We start from the raw sequence: 16,805 nt of genomic DNA, 5'->3' as shown, positions 1-16,805 counted from the left end.
GTCAATGATAAGGTCAGCTATATATTCGGTCTAACGAGGATGAATTTTAAGATCTTATAGGTCTACCTATAATTGATATTAATCATAGCATGGTGCTCCTAATTCAATATTTGATAATGTGAAGAAAAATATTTTTAATAATGTTTTTTATTTAAAAATATATTAAAATAATTTTTTTTAGATTTTTTATTTGAGAGATTAGCCTATCAAAATTATTAAAGAACACTAAAAAAAAATATTAATTTGATGTTTTTTTTATGTTAAATACACCTAAACACAGTTTTAACCACAAAAACAAATGGTTTCTGAGTATGTGTTTGCGATTGTAATATAGAGTGTTCTTCAAAGTAATTTTTTTAAAAAAATATATTAAAATATTTTTTTTTTTTAGTTTTGGCAACAATGCATTAAAAATATTAAAAAATACTATAAAATATTAATTTAATATTTTAAAAAAATTGAAAGTACTTTTAGAAAACATATTAATAAAAAAATTTAACCGTTTTACCAGAGAGAAGCACAATAATTTAGTTTGTCCCAGTTTTGTATAAAAAGGGACGTGTATAGACATGTTCAATCTGTAGGTGGGGATTGCTAGTGATGTAAAAAAAGGTAATAAGTTCAATCCTGCATAGGAGAAAGTAAATTATATTATCTGATTAGTTTTGAGTTTCTAGCATGATTACAAATTGTGGACAGGCCATAAATCCCGCTTGAGCAAATGTCAAAATCACCACAGCTTACAGGCATTTTGATTAGTATATGTGAAGAGGACAAAGATCTGATAGACGACAGTTTTCTAAGTGTAAACAATTCGTCTGTAGGTAGGAAAAGAAGACTTGGATCCAAGAGAAGTTATAATTAAAAGAGCCAAGGTAATTAAGAACGTGCATGCATAGTTTTATATCTTTGTGAACTCTATCCTCTCCTCATTTCATTTCAAACATGCTGATGAGTTGATTTTCATGATACATATACGTACAGTAGTAACTACTGCCTAGCTAGAGCCATGAAGATTGAAGAAGCAAAAGAAAAGAAAGAGATTGAGAGGGTGGAGATGGAGATGGAGATGGAGGTAGATCCACAGGATGAACCAGAAGGGTCAAGGAGACCTCAACCATGGACAAAGCAAATCACAGTAAGAGGGTTAATAGCGAGCATTCTTATTGGAGCCATCTACAGTGTGATAGTTATGAAGCTAAACCTCACAACTGGGCTGGCTCCTAATTTTAATGTCTCTGCTGCACTTCTTGCTTTTGTATTTGTTCGATCTTGGACAAAAATGCTTCGAAGGGCAGGATTTGTCGTCAAACCCTTTACTCGACAAGAGAATACGATGATACAAACCTGTGCAGTTGCATGCTATAGCCTAGCACATGGAGGTTTTAGGCTTTGATACTCTGATTTATTAATTACCCTTGTAGAAAACAGTACTTATCCTGGCCAAGTTGAGGTTACTAACGTTGGTTTTCATTTATCTTGGGCAACAGGTGGATTTGCTTCTTATCTTTTGGGGTTAAACAGGAAGACGTACGAGCTGTCAGGGGTGCATACTGAAGGAAATCCTTCAACGTCTATAAAGGAACCTGGATTTGGTTGGATGAGTGGATACCTGTTCCTAGTTTGCTTTGTTGGTCTTTTTGTGTTGATTCCACTTAGAAAGGTATAAATAGTGCCAATTATCTTTCCATTTAATACTACGCTAAAAAAATAATATAAATCAAGATTTCACTTAACAATTTTAAATTTTTGAGCTAAAATAGGATGGTAAACTTAAGCTTTTAGTTAAGATAATAAAAATGATTATCAAGTTAAGCTTTTAGTTAAGATGATTTTTTTGGATAAATTACCCGCTAACTAGCTAAGGTCCCAGGATCTTAATTTATGAAGCTAGGGATTTTCTTGCTGAAATATTCCTAACGGTTTGGTTTGGCCTTTTGGGTGCAGGTTCTGATAGTAGACATGAATTTAACGTTTCCAAGTGGCATGGCAACTGCAGTTCTCATCAATGGTTTCCATAGCAGAGGAAATAAGATGGCAAAGTATATATATATATTTACCGTCTAAATTTTGCATATCTCATATGCTATCTATAAAAACCAAACTCGGAAATAATATTATGAGTTGCTATTACAGGAAACAAGTTCGGGGATTCATGAAGTACTTTTCAATCAGCTTCTTGTGGGCATTTTTTCAGTGGTTTTACACTGGGAAAGAAGGATGTGGATTCTCACAGTTCCCTACTTTTGGGTTGAAAGCTTGGAAGCACACGTATTTACATCTATTTCCTCCTCATTAAATTATCCTCTGTTATACATGTTACTGACCATTTCTTTCTGGTTTTGGGTGTTTCGTAGATTCTTCTTTGATTTTAACACCACTTTCATTGGAGCTGGAATGCTTGTTTCTCATCTAGTGAACTTCTCTTTGCTTCTTGGAGCTGTGCTCTCATATGGGGTTATGTGGCCACTTATTGGTCAACTTAAGGGAGACTGGTTTCCAGCTTCTTTAGAAGAAACTAGCATGAAGAGCTTGTATGGTTACAAGGTCAGAAACAGATAATAGTGTATGGTTTTCTTAGCCTTCTAAAATTTTATTGATCCTTAATTCATGGCTGTAATTTGACAGGTTTTCTTAGCAGTTGCTCTCATCCTAGGAGATGGGCTCTACAATTTCGTCAAGGTAATGGTTTGTACAATCATGAATGTTCATGGCAGAGTAAGGGACAAGAAACTCAGTGCAGGTAAATTGGAGGTCCTTTATTTTATCCTCTACAGCTCTTCCCTGTTCTGTAAACAAACGCTGCTAAGTAGATTGAAGCTTCAGTTGCAGTGTACACTACTTGCTAACTGTATTTCTTTCCCAGCAGCTGTGGATCACCAGAAGAAGCACCATGATGATCAAAGAGTAAATGAAACGTTCCTCAGAGAGACAATACCTTTGTGGGTAGCAGTCATTGGATACGTAGCCTTCTCTATTCTATCCGTAATTGCAGTGCCAATCATATTCCCTCAGCTTAAGTGGTATTATGTCATTGCCGCTTATGTTCTTGCTCCATCTTTAGCATTCTGCAATGCCTATGGAACTGGTCTAACTGATATCAACATGGCCTATAATTACGGGAAAGTTGCGCTCTTTGTGCTAGCCGCAGTTTCCGGGAGAGAGAATGGTGTGGTGGCGGCACTTGCCGGATGTGGCCTCGTTAAATCTGTTCTTTCTGTTGCTTGCATCCTGATGCAGGATTTCAAAACAGCACAATTGACATCCACCTCCCCCAGAGCAATGTTTTTGAGCCAGGTTGTTGGCACTGCAATTGGGTGCATCGCAGCTCCTAGCAGTTTTTTCCTATTTTACAAGGCATTTGATGTCGGAAATCCATATGGAGAATTTAAAGCTCCTTATGCCCTAATTTACAGAAACATGGCAATTCTAGGTGTTGATGGTTTCTCAGCTCTGCCCCAACATTGCTTGCAGCTATGCTATGGTTTCTTTGCTTTTGCCATAGCAATTAACCTGGTGAGAGATTTTTCACCGCAGAAGATCGGACAATGGATGCCACTTCCAATGGTCATGGGAGTTCCATTTCTCATCGGTGCTTCCTTTGCGATAGACATGAGTATTGGAAGTTTGATTGTTTTAGTATGGCATAAACGAAACGCCAAGAAAGCTGAGTTCATGGTTCCTGCTGTCGCCTCAGGATTAATCTGTGGAGAAGGGCTGTGGACTCTTCCTGAAGCTGTTCTTGCTTTGGCCCAAGTAAAGCCACCTATCTGCATGAAATTTGTACCTTCCTAGAAAGAACTTGCTCGATACATAATGTAAGTTCCAGAAAAATTGTTGTCAGATTATATCACCAAAATGGGCGTTAATAATACTTAATCCCCCTAGTTTTGACTGACGCAGCCTTTAAAAGGCCTCCTGTTTCATTTAATTTCCGCCCTGCAGATGAAAAGCAGGCCGAAGCCAATTATAGGGCAGTACAAATTTTCTCTCTACACAGCTTATTTGAATGACCATATTCCAGTTTCAATACATGAATCATACATCTTCAAAAGAAAAGAAAATAATGCCTAACTGCAATCAGCTTGCATACCAGACGGATTGCATCAAGCCATCCATCCAGGGATTCCCACGAGTCAGCAAGCTGATCCATGGGCACAATTTAAACATGGTTTCTTGATGTGAAACGAAATACCTTCTATCCCCACTTTTTGGATAAAAGCCCTCAAAAGGTGAAGATAACAGCTTACTGAAGCACAGTAAAGGTAGAATTAAAAAAAAAAAATCTTTCCTCTCCCTAATAATCTTGAATACAAGCATAAGAGGGAAAGTCTTTTGGTAACAGCACCGACTCATAGTTCAGTCACCTGAACTCTATCCTGCCCTGTTTTGAACTCTGAGGCAAAGACAAAATCATTTGAGTGGAAATCAGGTAGAAAAGAGATTGCTTGCGATATGGAAATATACATCCTGATAAAATCTATACAAAAAAAAGATAATCCAAAACAAATGTGGAGGTATGGATTGAATCCAAAATAATAGAACAAGAAGGTTGGATAGGAAGTTCAGTTTTTTATGTGCCCATATTAACCAGAAACAGCAGCGTAGGGATCAAGGCACCAAGATTTGGGCAACATGCAAAATGAACCCAAAGCACAAGAACTAGAAGACAATCCAAGGTTTGGGAAATGGTCAACCAATCAAAGACAATAATGGAGTTCATCAGAAAATGTCCCTCCCCAGCATCAAAAGTCTAAGAAAAGATACAAGAACCTAAGCGAGAACTAACTACTGGGAAAGAGGTTATCTTCCACAGATTAGACATTTTAGGATGAAATAACCTAAGCAACGCATTGAGGATTGTGCGTTCCATGGTTAGTATGAACAGAAGATACAAGTAGACCTATTCTTAGGACATAGCACAAATCAAAATTTCCTTCCTGCTTGTCCTAGACATTCATCCAGACACTCTAATACCTCCAAATGACTTTTTTTACCTTACTAATTGATGTTCTCACAATTGTTTGCAGGAACAATTGCACTGAGTTCCTAAAATTGTAAAATTCAATATAGCATCAAACAAACTACCTAGACAATCACACATACCAGAACATCATAAGGTATTAATATTTAAATGAAAAAAAAGGCTCTGCAAAAGTTATCTTGGAAAAAAAAGCGTATAAACAGTGCTGAATTAGGAGAACCATATAGTTGACAAAATACCTGCAGAGCAAGTCCCCAATTATTAAGTGCCTGAAATGGATTTCATAAATGGTAAGGTCAATATAAAACAAAAGGGAGAATTATGGATTCTAGCTTCAGATGAAACAAAAAGAAAAAAAGAACTTTTACGAAATTAATAAAAAAAAATACCTAGGGACTGTTCCAATTAAGTTGGACAGCTTTTTCGTAGTTTTTCATTGCCTGCAAAAACAAATTATTGTAGACTCGCTTATCTAATAGAATTTTCTTGGAGGAAAATATAATTATAACCTTGGTTACCCAAACTATGACAACCTATATTTTAAAGAAGGTTATCATCGATAACAAGAGTTGGCCTAAAACAATCATTGTTGACAACTTTTTTTAATTAATATTATTAAATTTATCTTGTTATAATTTTTTTAATGATATTGATGGTGCTTTAATTGGAGTTTTGATGTAACTTTAGAACTCTTTTTTTTTTTTCTCTCTTTTTTTTTATTATAATTGTTCATTTATCTATAAACAAAATGTATAAACAACTTCCATCATTATCAGTAACTTTTTCTTGGTACCATCAAAATCATTTTAATAATATTAATTGTGTTGTAATCAAAACTGTCATCAAAATCTTTTTAATGATATTAATAGTATTGTAATCAAAGCTCCAACATGAAATTTCTTTTTTTCATTTTCTCCCATTTCTTTTTTAAGATTTATGTTGGTACATTTTAATAATTTTTTTAGAAATTAATATTCTTAAACTTGACCGGTTACAAAATCCTATATCCTCAACATGACATATAACAAACTATACTATTTCATCAAAAAATAAAAAATTATTATATTTTGCCAGGGTTTTTAAAAAACAATACTAATTTTGAAAAAAAAAAATTACAGATTTTCCTCCTTTTCTTCCTCTCTTCTCAAGCTGCTTTTCTTCTTCTCCCCAACCTATTCTTTCATTCTTTCCCTTCTTTCAAAATCTCCCTTGTCGAAAGACCAAAAAAACTAAAAAACCAAGGTGGAAAGGAAGATTAGAAATGCTAATTTTGCAATAACGCCACCATCACTCGAGGTGGGCTGAGTGCGGGCACAGCATTCGTAATTCCATAATTTACCCCATTACACAAATTGCCTTAAGTTGCATTTGTTAAGTGATCTGAAGATCCCTTAGTTTTGAAGGGATCTGAACATTGCAACAAGGACAAAGAAAAAAAAAAAAAAAAGGAAATGTATGGAGAACAAGGGAGAGAAAGAGGCTTAGGAAAGATTCTTTCTTAAATCTTGTCGTGCAGGTTGACCACCAAGTCATGAGCATCATCGAGAAGCTTCCAGACATCCAACCGCCCAGCCATGCTATTGCACTCTCTCATGATCTCATCCATACTGCTGTACTTCTCAATGATCAGTTTCCTCCTCTGCAGCACACAAGCTGATATTGCATAAAGCAGCAGATCATCACTAGGAGGGGCCCTTAGCCTCATCCTCCCCCAGGCAGACCTGGCAATCCCTGCCCGTATTGCTGCTTGGTCTGCCCACATCACCTCCCAGAGGCAGAGTGTTTGATCAAGGTTTAACTCCCTTCTGAAAAGGACTACCACCATTCTGTACACAAAGAAGCAGTCTTCCGCTTGAAGCTTCTCCAGGTGCTTGTAGAGATGGCTATCCTTGCACTTGATTATCTTGGAAACAATACCCAATTGCCTCCAGATCCCCACTTCATCAAGCCGGAAATTATGCCGAGCTTTCTTCATGAAGCCCACAAAACACCAGAAGGCTAAAAAATCCTCCTCCATCACTGCAATAATGGGTGAGAGTAAATCGCTCATTCCTTGACAGTAACCAATCTCAGGATCATAAAGTGCATATGCCTCAAGGATAGTAACAAGGCGAGCAGCATGAAAGATCCTGTTTGGCTCCAAGTGATCATAGTCCTGCAACCCTACACTCTCAGCCAACCGCCGTGCCTTCATATCTGGTACTGCAGCCTGAGATGGTGAGTACATTATCCATTCACCATTTGCCCGCACAGCATCAACACGCATGATTCTCTGCCATGTGGCAAAATCCTCATCTTTCTGCAATTTCAACTTGCTTTCTGTCTCAGAGGGAGAGGAATTCCCCCAAGAAGGCAGATGAAAATCATTTTCACCAGTACATTCAGTTGCAAGAAAAGATTCTGCAATTTCAGGTTCTTCAGAGGAATAAGAATCACTTGACTCTGTGTCTCCAGCCAAGCCATCTTCATAAGTGACCACACTACCACCATCTCCTTCCAATATTGAGTCAGAGCCCTGAGGGGCTTGGTCGGGGCAATCCGAATCCTCAGCAGCTAAGTTGCCTTGCTCAGCAGAAGGTGACCTCCTCGAACTAGCAACATCTTCTAATCTAGGAGAATCCATAACTTGACTCAAGTCCCCACTAACCTCAGCGCTGCTGATTTCAGCAGCTTCCTTGACCTTAAAACTCCTGTCATTGCGTTTGAGCTTCCGCCGGCACTGTTTCCGAAGATTCTCATATTCTTTTCTGCAGTGCATTTATATATAAGAACCTTTACCACGGAAAGAATGGAAAACCCATGATTACAAGGAATTTGGAAAAGAGAGAAGGTTTCATCCATCACTAAAAACTGTAGTGGGAGAGAATCATGGTACCTTTTATGATCTCTGATGCAATCTCTTTCTTCCTTGGAACTGTTCACATCATAGCTGTTGAAAATAACTCGGCATGAATACAAAGAGCAGTGCTAATGCATCCTCACAACAAATGAACAAAAACAAAAAAGAAAAAAGCTTCCTAGGAAGGACAATCAGAAAAATAATAGCATAAGTTGCAAGCACGTGTTCCAAATAGGAAAATTATAATTGTTGAGACCTTTTCTATGAGCATGTTTGCATTCAGCAAATTTGTTGCCAACAATTACATTGTTCCTAGCCTACCATTAATGATTTTTTCAAATACACAGATAGAGCACCTTGTGACAGCCCAAATTTAATGACAGAATGTACTGATAAAAAGCTGTTATTTTGCCTGATTATAAATAAACCATCGGAAGGAAAAATCAAGCAGATAAGAAACCCAACTCAACCAAATCTCTGGCATGTAGATGCTAAGAAAATCAAATATAAACAGACACATAAACAAGAACTTACATTCCAAGGAGAAATGGCCAAACCTCTGGTCTAAGACTTGGATCAATACCCTGAATTAGAGTTTAGGAAAAGATAACACTCCATCAGCAGTTGGAAATATAGCATCAGGAACATAAAAAAAAAAAAAAAACAACATGAGTCCTGATGAATAACTAAACAAAACAGTAAAAAAATCAGTCACAGTAGAGAGAGCAACATACCCCACTTCGTGCTTTCTTCAGAAACTGAACACCACCATCACACAGTTTCCCATCAGGCATAGATAAACTTTTCCACTGCTTCGGTAAAAGCGCTTGTTTTCTTCTCCTACGCGACCAAGGTGATTTAAGTCCACCCCTGTGATGAAAAAAGAAACAAAAGGTAAGTTATTTGATAATAATAATCAACGAAAACCAGATTCCCATACCACAAAATAGACCTCGATTTTCTTTTTTCACATATCGAATCAGAGATGGTATAAGCAATTTGCTTTCACTGCCTTCCTAAATGGGAGAACTCATTGAACAGCTAATTCTATGTGTGACAATTATTCTTTCACAAGGCACTTTAGAATTTATTCTTCTACTGAAGTTTAAACACTTTAGTTGCACATCGCATCTACACCATCACAGATTCAAGAAATGTTCCGGAATTCTAATAACAACAGCAAAAGGCAAGTGAAAGAGCGAGAAGAATCAGAATCTAGCAAGATAGAATAACATGGCGAGCAAAAGGGATCATTTTTAGACGAGATTGGATCTACGAAAAAAAACTGAAAACTTGATATAGAGGAATTGAAGAACTCACCGATTAGTGGAAACTGGTGAGGAAGAAGATGGTGAAGACGACGATGAAGAGGAAGCAACAACTAATAAAATTGATCTCAAATGAATCCACGATGAAGACGACGACGGTGAGGAGGAATTTGACGGCGAAGAAGATGAAGAGGAAGGAGTGTGGCTTCGCCTTAAGGCTTTCATCAACGGTTTCTGCTGCATCAACATCTAGATATATCTATCTAGGGTTTCTTTGGGGACGGTTAATCTAAATTTAGAATTAGAGACTCGGTTATTCGAAAGAAATAGGATTTTGATTGTTGATTTTGTTGTTTTACCTACGAGAATAGACGACGGTGCCGGCCAAGGCGATACCGGCCATGGCCGTGACAGCGATGGCGATACCAACATTGGAAGGAGCCGTAGCGGCGCCCCAGAAACCACCGCCAGCGCCACCAACAATCCAGGCGTTCCTCCCTGACCCGGTGCTTCCAGTGCTAGCTTCGGCGAACACAACCCATTTCCAAAAGACACCGCCACCGGTGGAGAAGGAGAAGAGCATGAACAGTTAAATGACGGAGGTGACACTGTGGGATAGCGGAAATATGAGTCTATGCTTTTTTGGATTCGACAACACCATCACCAAAGTGAAGAAACCCCCAAGGCCCCTCTCTCTCTCTCTCTCTCTCGATATTTCAATTGCTTTTTCAGTGCTCAGTTCTCTTACATGAAGGAATAAATTATTGTTTGCTAGCTTTTTTTAAAAACAAAATTATAGTTTAATTCGTTTTTTCAGGTTTTTGCGTGGAGTCCTTACTTAGATATGTTTTTTTCAACATGTTATTATAATTAAAAAAAATAAGTAAAAATAAAATATTATGTATATATATAATTAAATAAATTAAGAATTACATGGGTTAATAACTAAAAAATAAATTATAAAAAATAACTAAAAATAAAATAAAAAATAAATAAAAAACAAGCATATATTAAGATATTTAATTTTGTAAGACAAGATATTTACTCAGTTGTGTTTTTTTTTTTTTTAATTTTTTTTATTCAATCAAATGAATAATAAAAATAAATATATACATTAAATAGATTAAGTAAAATAAATGTGAAAAAAAATATCATGTAAGGCCATACATATTAGAAATATGATCTTAAAATAAAAATAATTTTTTAATTAATCAAATACTAATAAATATAGATGCACATATTAAATTGATTGAGTGAAATAAAAGAAAAAAAAATATAATGCAAGGCTACACATCTTATAAATATTATATGAAAATTAAAAAAAATATATTTTCAAAAATAAAATTAATCTATGCAAAAAAAATATAGATGAACTTAGAAAAACATCTTTTAAAAATTAAATGCACTACAAAAAAATAATTAGGCTCTCTAAATAAAATAAAAAAAGACACAAATCTAAATATAAAAAAAAAAAAAAAAAACATATAAAAAGTCAAGCCAAGCCAACTATCCATTTTACGAGGCCCAAGTAGTTAGCCCTTTTTTTCCTTGCATTTGAGGCATATGATTTTTTGTATAAAAAATACCTCAAACAACATGTTGTCTATATTACTTAGTTTATGGCCATTGTAATAGCCGAATAAACAGATCGATAATTTTTTAGACCCAATCAACCTATTTTTTTATCTAAAACTCCTAAAATACATCATAAGCAATTTGATAAATCCATTCATGACCTCAAAAAATTGTTCTAAAATTTGAAATCAACTTAAAACCAAAAACCTTATCAAGATCATATCTAATTTTCTTGGCAATTTCAAGGTAAACAAATCTCCAATGTGTGCTCCTCTCATCAAATGGAGCATTTTGACACCAATTTCAATCTTTTTATGTTTGTAATAGATGTAAATGAAGATTTTTTCTCTCTAGATTCTGGTAACTTTCTTTAACCTCTCTTACCTTTTTTTAATCTCTCTTATACTAGAGGTTAAAAATAATAAAAAAAATAAAGTTTGGGATCAAAATTATTTTTTTCTTTTAATTTTGGAAACAAAGGAATTAGTATCAATAATTTGTAAAATACAAGGGTTACAATAAATATTTTTTCCAAATTTTTTAAAACCATCTATTCCCTTATAATAATGATAATAATAGTACTATAATAATAATGTGATATTAGTGCTTCCATGCATGGGTTGATATTTTCACAAAAGCATTTAACTAAAGGTCATTTTATCCAATCATAAACATGCCAGCAAATAAAAGGAAGAATAGTAAAAACCAAGGCAAAAACAGAAGTCAAAAGACAAGTTATGTAATGACAAGGCAAAATGAAAGGTGGATTCTATCACATGGCACCACAAAAGAGGTGGAGGAAATGAAGGAGAGAGACCATGGCAGACAGAGACACTCATTTATGCCGGACCACATGCCTTTGCTTTTCCCTGCGCTCCGATCTAAAAGTAGTCACATGAAGTGTGGGGATGGAGCTTTATTTTTATTCTTTTCAGATGCCTAATTGCTTCATTTTATCTAGAGATATCCCACCCTTTACTGTATTTTTTTCGAAGACTTTATAAATTTTCAATATAGCTATGCTGTTCTTGATTATTGGATGTTAAATAAATATTAAGAGCATCGCAGCAGTGATTATAGATGTGATTTTCTGAATCACTAGATAATTGGTCTGGTATATACCTTGCTGCGAATTGGAAAAATTATCTAAATATTACAAACGTGTGTTATAACAAATATAGTTTACCATAAACTTAAAATATAATGCGTATTAGACAATATTTTTTAAAATATTGATACGGTGATATATTGAAATATATTTGTTTTTTAAATATTAAAACTGTGACATATTGGATTGATCCAAGTTAGCTTATCAAAATCTGGGTCATTAGACTGTGATAATCATGTAGAAAACAAATAAGAATAAATTATGAAAGTCAATTACCAATCAAATCCAATGTTGAAAAATAAAATTAAAAAAATACATATTAAATTAAAAGGAGGGGGAAAACTATCCGAGTCAATCTGGATTAACCTGTCAAACCCGCAACCCGAGTCATGAGATCGGGATAACTTCATAAAAAGCAAATTAAAAACAATTATGAAACTCAATCTCTTACCAACTCAATGTTTAAATATGAAATAAAACAAAAAAAATCAATTAATAAAAGGGACAAAAATAACCACCCAAATTAACTCTAACTAATCTTTTAAAATCGTGAACTGGATTAAAATATAAAGATAATATCATAAAAAGTAAATAAAAAAATTAGAAAACTTCATTTATAATAGATCAAATGTCGAAATTGAAATCAAGAAAAAAAAATCTTCAAGACCGAGATAACTCCATATAAAGCAAATTAAAAAAAAAATGAAACTCGTTTCCCAAACAACCTAATATTAAGTTATTGGATGGTGAAATTGAAAAAAAAATCAATTAAAAAATGATCGGAAAATTAAAATGAGTTGGCTCAGGTCAACTTGTCAAACTCACAACTCGAGTCATGAGATCAAGATAATCCCATAAAAAAAAATAAAAAAAATGTTATGAAGCCCAATTAAAAAAAACATTCAATTAAAAAAGGCTCCAAAAAATAAACAGATCCAACTCGGGTCAACTTGTTAAATTCGAGATCTAATTTATGAGATCGAGATAATTTCATAAAAATAAAATTAAAAAAATTACGAAGTTCGGTTTCAAACCAACCCAATGTTAAATGATAAATTAAAAAAAAATTAAAAAATGTGGCTTAAAAAATAACTTGAGTTAACTAATTAAACTTGTGATATGATTCATAAGATTAAATAAACTCATAATAATCAAGTAAAAAAAATGAAGGCCTATTTGCAACAAATATAATACTGAAATGTTGAAATTAAGGGGGAAGAAACTAAATTTATGAGACCAATATACAATCTAATAGAAAAAAAAAACAAAGCACAGTTCTTAAAACAATTAAATATTAAAAAATAAAACTATAAAAAAATAATTATTAAAGGGTTCGACTGAAGGGTAAAAAAAACAGTTAAAAAAAGAAGAAGAGGAAAGTACAAAACACTATTTTAATAACTGGTATTTTATGGGAGTGAAAACAGTGATTTAACCGCACTTTTTAATATATTTTGTTAATCAATTAATATGATTATGTGCCCGCTTTAGCAGTCCAACAAGATGACATCTGGTTTGATGTCCATTATGAATGTCTGTCTTCAAAGAATCAAAAGCCACCAACACCACCCAGTAGGTCCACCGGTAGTTCGGGGTTGGACCTCCATGGTATCATGATGTTTGCAAAAGGATATGCCATGATCCCAATTCCTATATATTAAGAATCAACACGATATCTATTTGCTCATATCAAAACAAAAAAAAACTATTTTCATTTTCTGTAATCATTTTTTTATAATGAGAATTTTAAAAACATGTTCATTTATCAAAAATAAAAATATTTTTTTATATAAAAAATAAGCTTACAACTGCTTTTTATAGAAAAATAAAAAGGATTATTCATAATAGTCATCTTAATATTATAAATTCATGATAATCTAATTATAAGACATTAATTAAGAATTATCATTAAAAAATCATATTTATAATAAAAATTAAATTATGACACTAATTAAATATAAAAATAGTAATTTTAATATTTTAAATTGTTAGAAAAAAATATATTGTTCATATCTTTTTTTTTCATATTTTGGAAATGCAAAAATTAAAATTATTTTTATACTTTATTATTTTCATAAATTTAATTTTTACTAAAAAAACCATTTAAGGATATTTTTGGGTTAACAATATAATCTAGTTTTTATAATTTTTATTTTAAAAAAAAATAAGATTAATATTTCATATTAGATTATCATAAATACAAAATATCAAGATGACTATTTAAAAATTTTGGTTTTATTTTTTTTTATAAAAAAATAGTTATAATCTTGATGTATTTCTCTTTTATATTTTTAGAAAACAAAACATCTTTGTTCTCATTAAATGAACACAATTCTAATTATTTATTATAAATAAAAACTGAAAAAAATAGAAAATAAAAAGGGAAATATTTTTTTGTTAATCAACACAATCTTAAAAAAACTAATTTTCTAGTTTTTTAAATGGGAAAATATTACATTTCAACGTGGAGTTTTTTTTTAATTAAAAAAAAGAATATTTCTCTTTTTCTATGTAACACAGAATATATCAAAATCCAGTGTGTCATTTCTATAACAAGGAACCACCCATTTCAAGACTTTGGAAACTCATTTAAGTCCCACTGTCATGCTTAAAAATGATTGCTTCAAGAGTCAACAAAGTCCCTTAATCACTAGCTTAGCAGGAAATTGAGCATGGACGAAAATAAAAAAGAAAATTAAATTCTATTAAGGCCACGTATTTAAAAAAAATTATAAATTTTTTCTGATGTTTGAAATATTATATAAATAAATTGAAAAATATTTTTCAGAGTTTAACTATATTATATATATATATAAGAAAATAACTTAATAATGTTTTAATTATTTTTTCAAACTTATTAAAAAAATAAGAACTAATCTAACATATAAAAAAATAATGAAAAAAAAAATAATCACATAAATTAATTAAAATAAAATAAATAGCAAGTAAAAAAAAAAAGAAACCAAATCTGACAAATAAAAAAGTTCAAAGATAATGAAATTAAAAAAAATAATTTTATAAATTATTTAAAATAAAATAAATAGCAATCAAAATAATAAATATTAAATTTAACATGTAAAAAAGTGAAAAGATGATGGATTTGAAAAAAAATCAATTTTATCAATTATTTTAAATAAAATAAATAGTAATCAAAAAAATATGAACGAATATGATAAAAAAAAATTCAATAAAAAAAAAAAGAAAAAAAAATTAAAAATTTAAAAAATAAGGATTAAAGTTGATATAAAAATTAAATTATATCAAATTCTAAGGATGTAGTGGAAAAATAAATCATAAAATAATTTCCAAATAAAATATTTAATAATAAAAAAATCAAGAACAATAAAAAAATAACAAAATATTTTTAATTCTTTTTGCAAATTTTAGAATGTGTATTCCACTCAGAATAAAAAAAAAACATTTTTCTAAAAACCAAATTAAATTTTTTTTTGATTAAAAAATATTTTATATTAATCAATTTTTTAATAATAAACAAATATAAAAATTATATAAAATAGTTTTTATAAAATTACTTTCCATGAAATAAACATATTCTAACTAAAATACTAAAACAACTAGGTGATTCAATATTCATTCTACCACGGACATCCACTCAGCTACACTATGGATTGAAATAAACATGGTGCCTCTTCCAAGTCTTTTTCTTCTTCTTCTTCTTCTTTCGTTTTTTTTTTTATTTCTCTTTTAACATTGAACAACATTGTTTGTTCAAGACATTATTATTTTTTAATTCCATCCTATCATGATGCTACTGTTCCATGAATTTGGCACTCATAATTTGTTTTGTTAAACATTCTGTTAGGTTTTGGCCTTGTTGAAAAATCACAATATTGAATCATGCTTCGATTTTGCTAATTAAAATTTAATTCTAGTGACACATAGTAATTAAAACTCCAAGGACTGGATTGTACTCTGAAACAAAAAGGAAATGTCAAATGTGTTTTTAAAGGTTTTTTTTTCTTTTACTATACATAAGGTACAAAAAACTCTATTTCTTTCCATGAAGGTTTTTTTTTTTTTTTTTGGTACATGTTTTTGAAAGAAAAGAGAGAAAGTGATGAAAAATAGGAGAGGAGATGAAGTAGTTAATTGGACATATAGGCTCATGTGTGCATGACTTTTTTGTCCTGACCCAAATGGCCTGATAAACCCAGGCCCACACATCTAATATTTTTTTTAAAGGTTTTTAATTAGATATAACTAAAATAAAATAGTAAAAAAAATGTATGGTATTATTTATTAAATACCAGCCAAATTTTATATTATATTCAAATAAAATTATAACATTTATTGTGATATTTCAATGCTTTTTTGTGCAGGGCGTCCTAGTTTTTTTTTTTTTTTTTTTTGTAATATTTGGTTTGTTGTCTCTACTACAACTGTATATTTTTATTATTTTACAGTTATATAAAGAGACTATCTCAACAAGTTTCGCGTGCACAAGCAATATATTATTATTTTTTATTTTTTAAAACTGAATCCGTGTTAATATTATCAAAAACAATTTTTGTATTAAAGCTTGATTTTGTTATTATGATAAGCTGTTATTTAAAAAAAAATATTCTAGTAAAAGAAATATAAAAGAAAAAATGACGTACATTAATAAAAATAAATGGATTTTGAATTAAGAGATACTTTCTTGATTCTTATAGTTTTTTTTGATATTTATCCATTCTTTATGGATAAAGAACATCACTTATTTTTTTGTATATAATTCTTTATTTATTTTATTAAATACAGATTAATATTTTACTTAATAATTTTTTTTTCAATATTATAACACATGCTAGGAACACAAACACATGCACATATTTTATTGCACTAAAAAATAGATATAAATCACAACAGGGTGCAGTTGGCTAGTTTTATCTATTCATGGAAAGGATAGGACAAGTTTGTTGGTTGGAGGACGTTGCATAAGAAGAAAGATTAGGTAGCTCATTAACAAGAGTAGTTGAATACTTTGTTTTTTAAAAAATATATTCATTATTTAAAATTATTGTTGGAGAT

The 16,805-nt window shown here is 31.6% G+C and overlaps 2 protein-coding genes across 5 annotated transcripts; one reads left to right on the top strand and one right to left on the bottom strand.

Annotated features, from left to right (window-relative positions):
* The first annotated feature begins 574 nt into the window (after positions 1 to 574).
* Positions 575 to 3,896, top strand: LOC118033947 (metal-nicotianamine transporter YSL1). Of its 3 annotated transcripts, none has more exons than XM_035039089.2 (8): positions 575 to 875; positions 985 to 1,382; positions 1,491 to 1,663; positions 1,948 to 2,042; positions 2,137 to 2,271; positions 2,358 to 2,547; positions 2,629 to 2,743; positions 2,867 to 3,896. In XM_035039089.2, exons 2-8 carry the CDS (start codon positions 1,010 to 1,012, stop codon positions 3,793 to 3,795), a joined length of 2,010 nt encoding a protein of 669 aa, XP_034894980.1. In that variant the 5' UTR covers positions 575 to 875; positions 985 to 1,009; the 3' UTR covers positions 3,796 to 3,896. The 3 variants fall into 3 exon arrangements, with proteins under 3 accessions (XP_034894980.1, XP_034894981.1, XP_073262107.1); XM_035039090.2 differs by having other exon boundaries at positions 576 to 875; positions 2,870 to 3,896; XM_073406006.1 differs by lacking the exon at positions 575 to 875 and having other exon boundaries at positions 957 to 1,382.
* Positions 3,897 to 6,227: 2,331 nt separating this feature from the next.
* LOC118033948 (rab GTPase-activating protein 22) lies at positions 6,228 to 9,852 on the bottom strand. Of its 2 annotated transcripts, none has more exons than XM_035039091.2 (5): positions 9,451 to 9,852; positions 8,558 to 8,693; positions 8,358 to 8,407; positions 7,860 to 7,913; positions 6,228 to 7,731 (listed from the first exon to the last, which is right to left on the bottom strand). In XM_035039091.2, the coding sequence occupies exons 1-5, from the start codon at positions 9,672 to 9,674 to the stop codon at positions 6,483 to 6,485; spliced, it is 1,713 nt and encodes a 570-aa protein (XP_034894982.1). In that variant the 5' UTR covers positions 9,675 to 9,852; the 3' UTR covers positions 6,228 to 6,482. The 2 variants fall into 2 exon arrangements, with proteins under 2 accessions (XP_034894982.1, XP_034894983.1); XM_035039092.2 differs by having other exon boundaries at positions 9,144 to 9,594.
* Between the last annotated feature and the right edge of the window lie 6,953 nt (positions 9,853 to 16,805).

The sequence above is a fragment of the Populus alba genome, chromosome 1, assembly GCF_005239225.2.
Source record: "Populus alba chromosome 1, ASM523922v2, whole genome shotgun sequence".
In the NCBI taxonomy this organism is placed as follows: domain Eukaryota; kingdom Viridiplantae; phylum Streptophyta; class Magnoliopsida; order Malpighiales; family Salicaceae; genus Populus; species Populus alba.
Note: the sequence above shows the minus strand (reverse complement) of the source record. Positions and strands in the feature narration are given on the sequence as shown.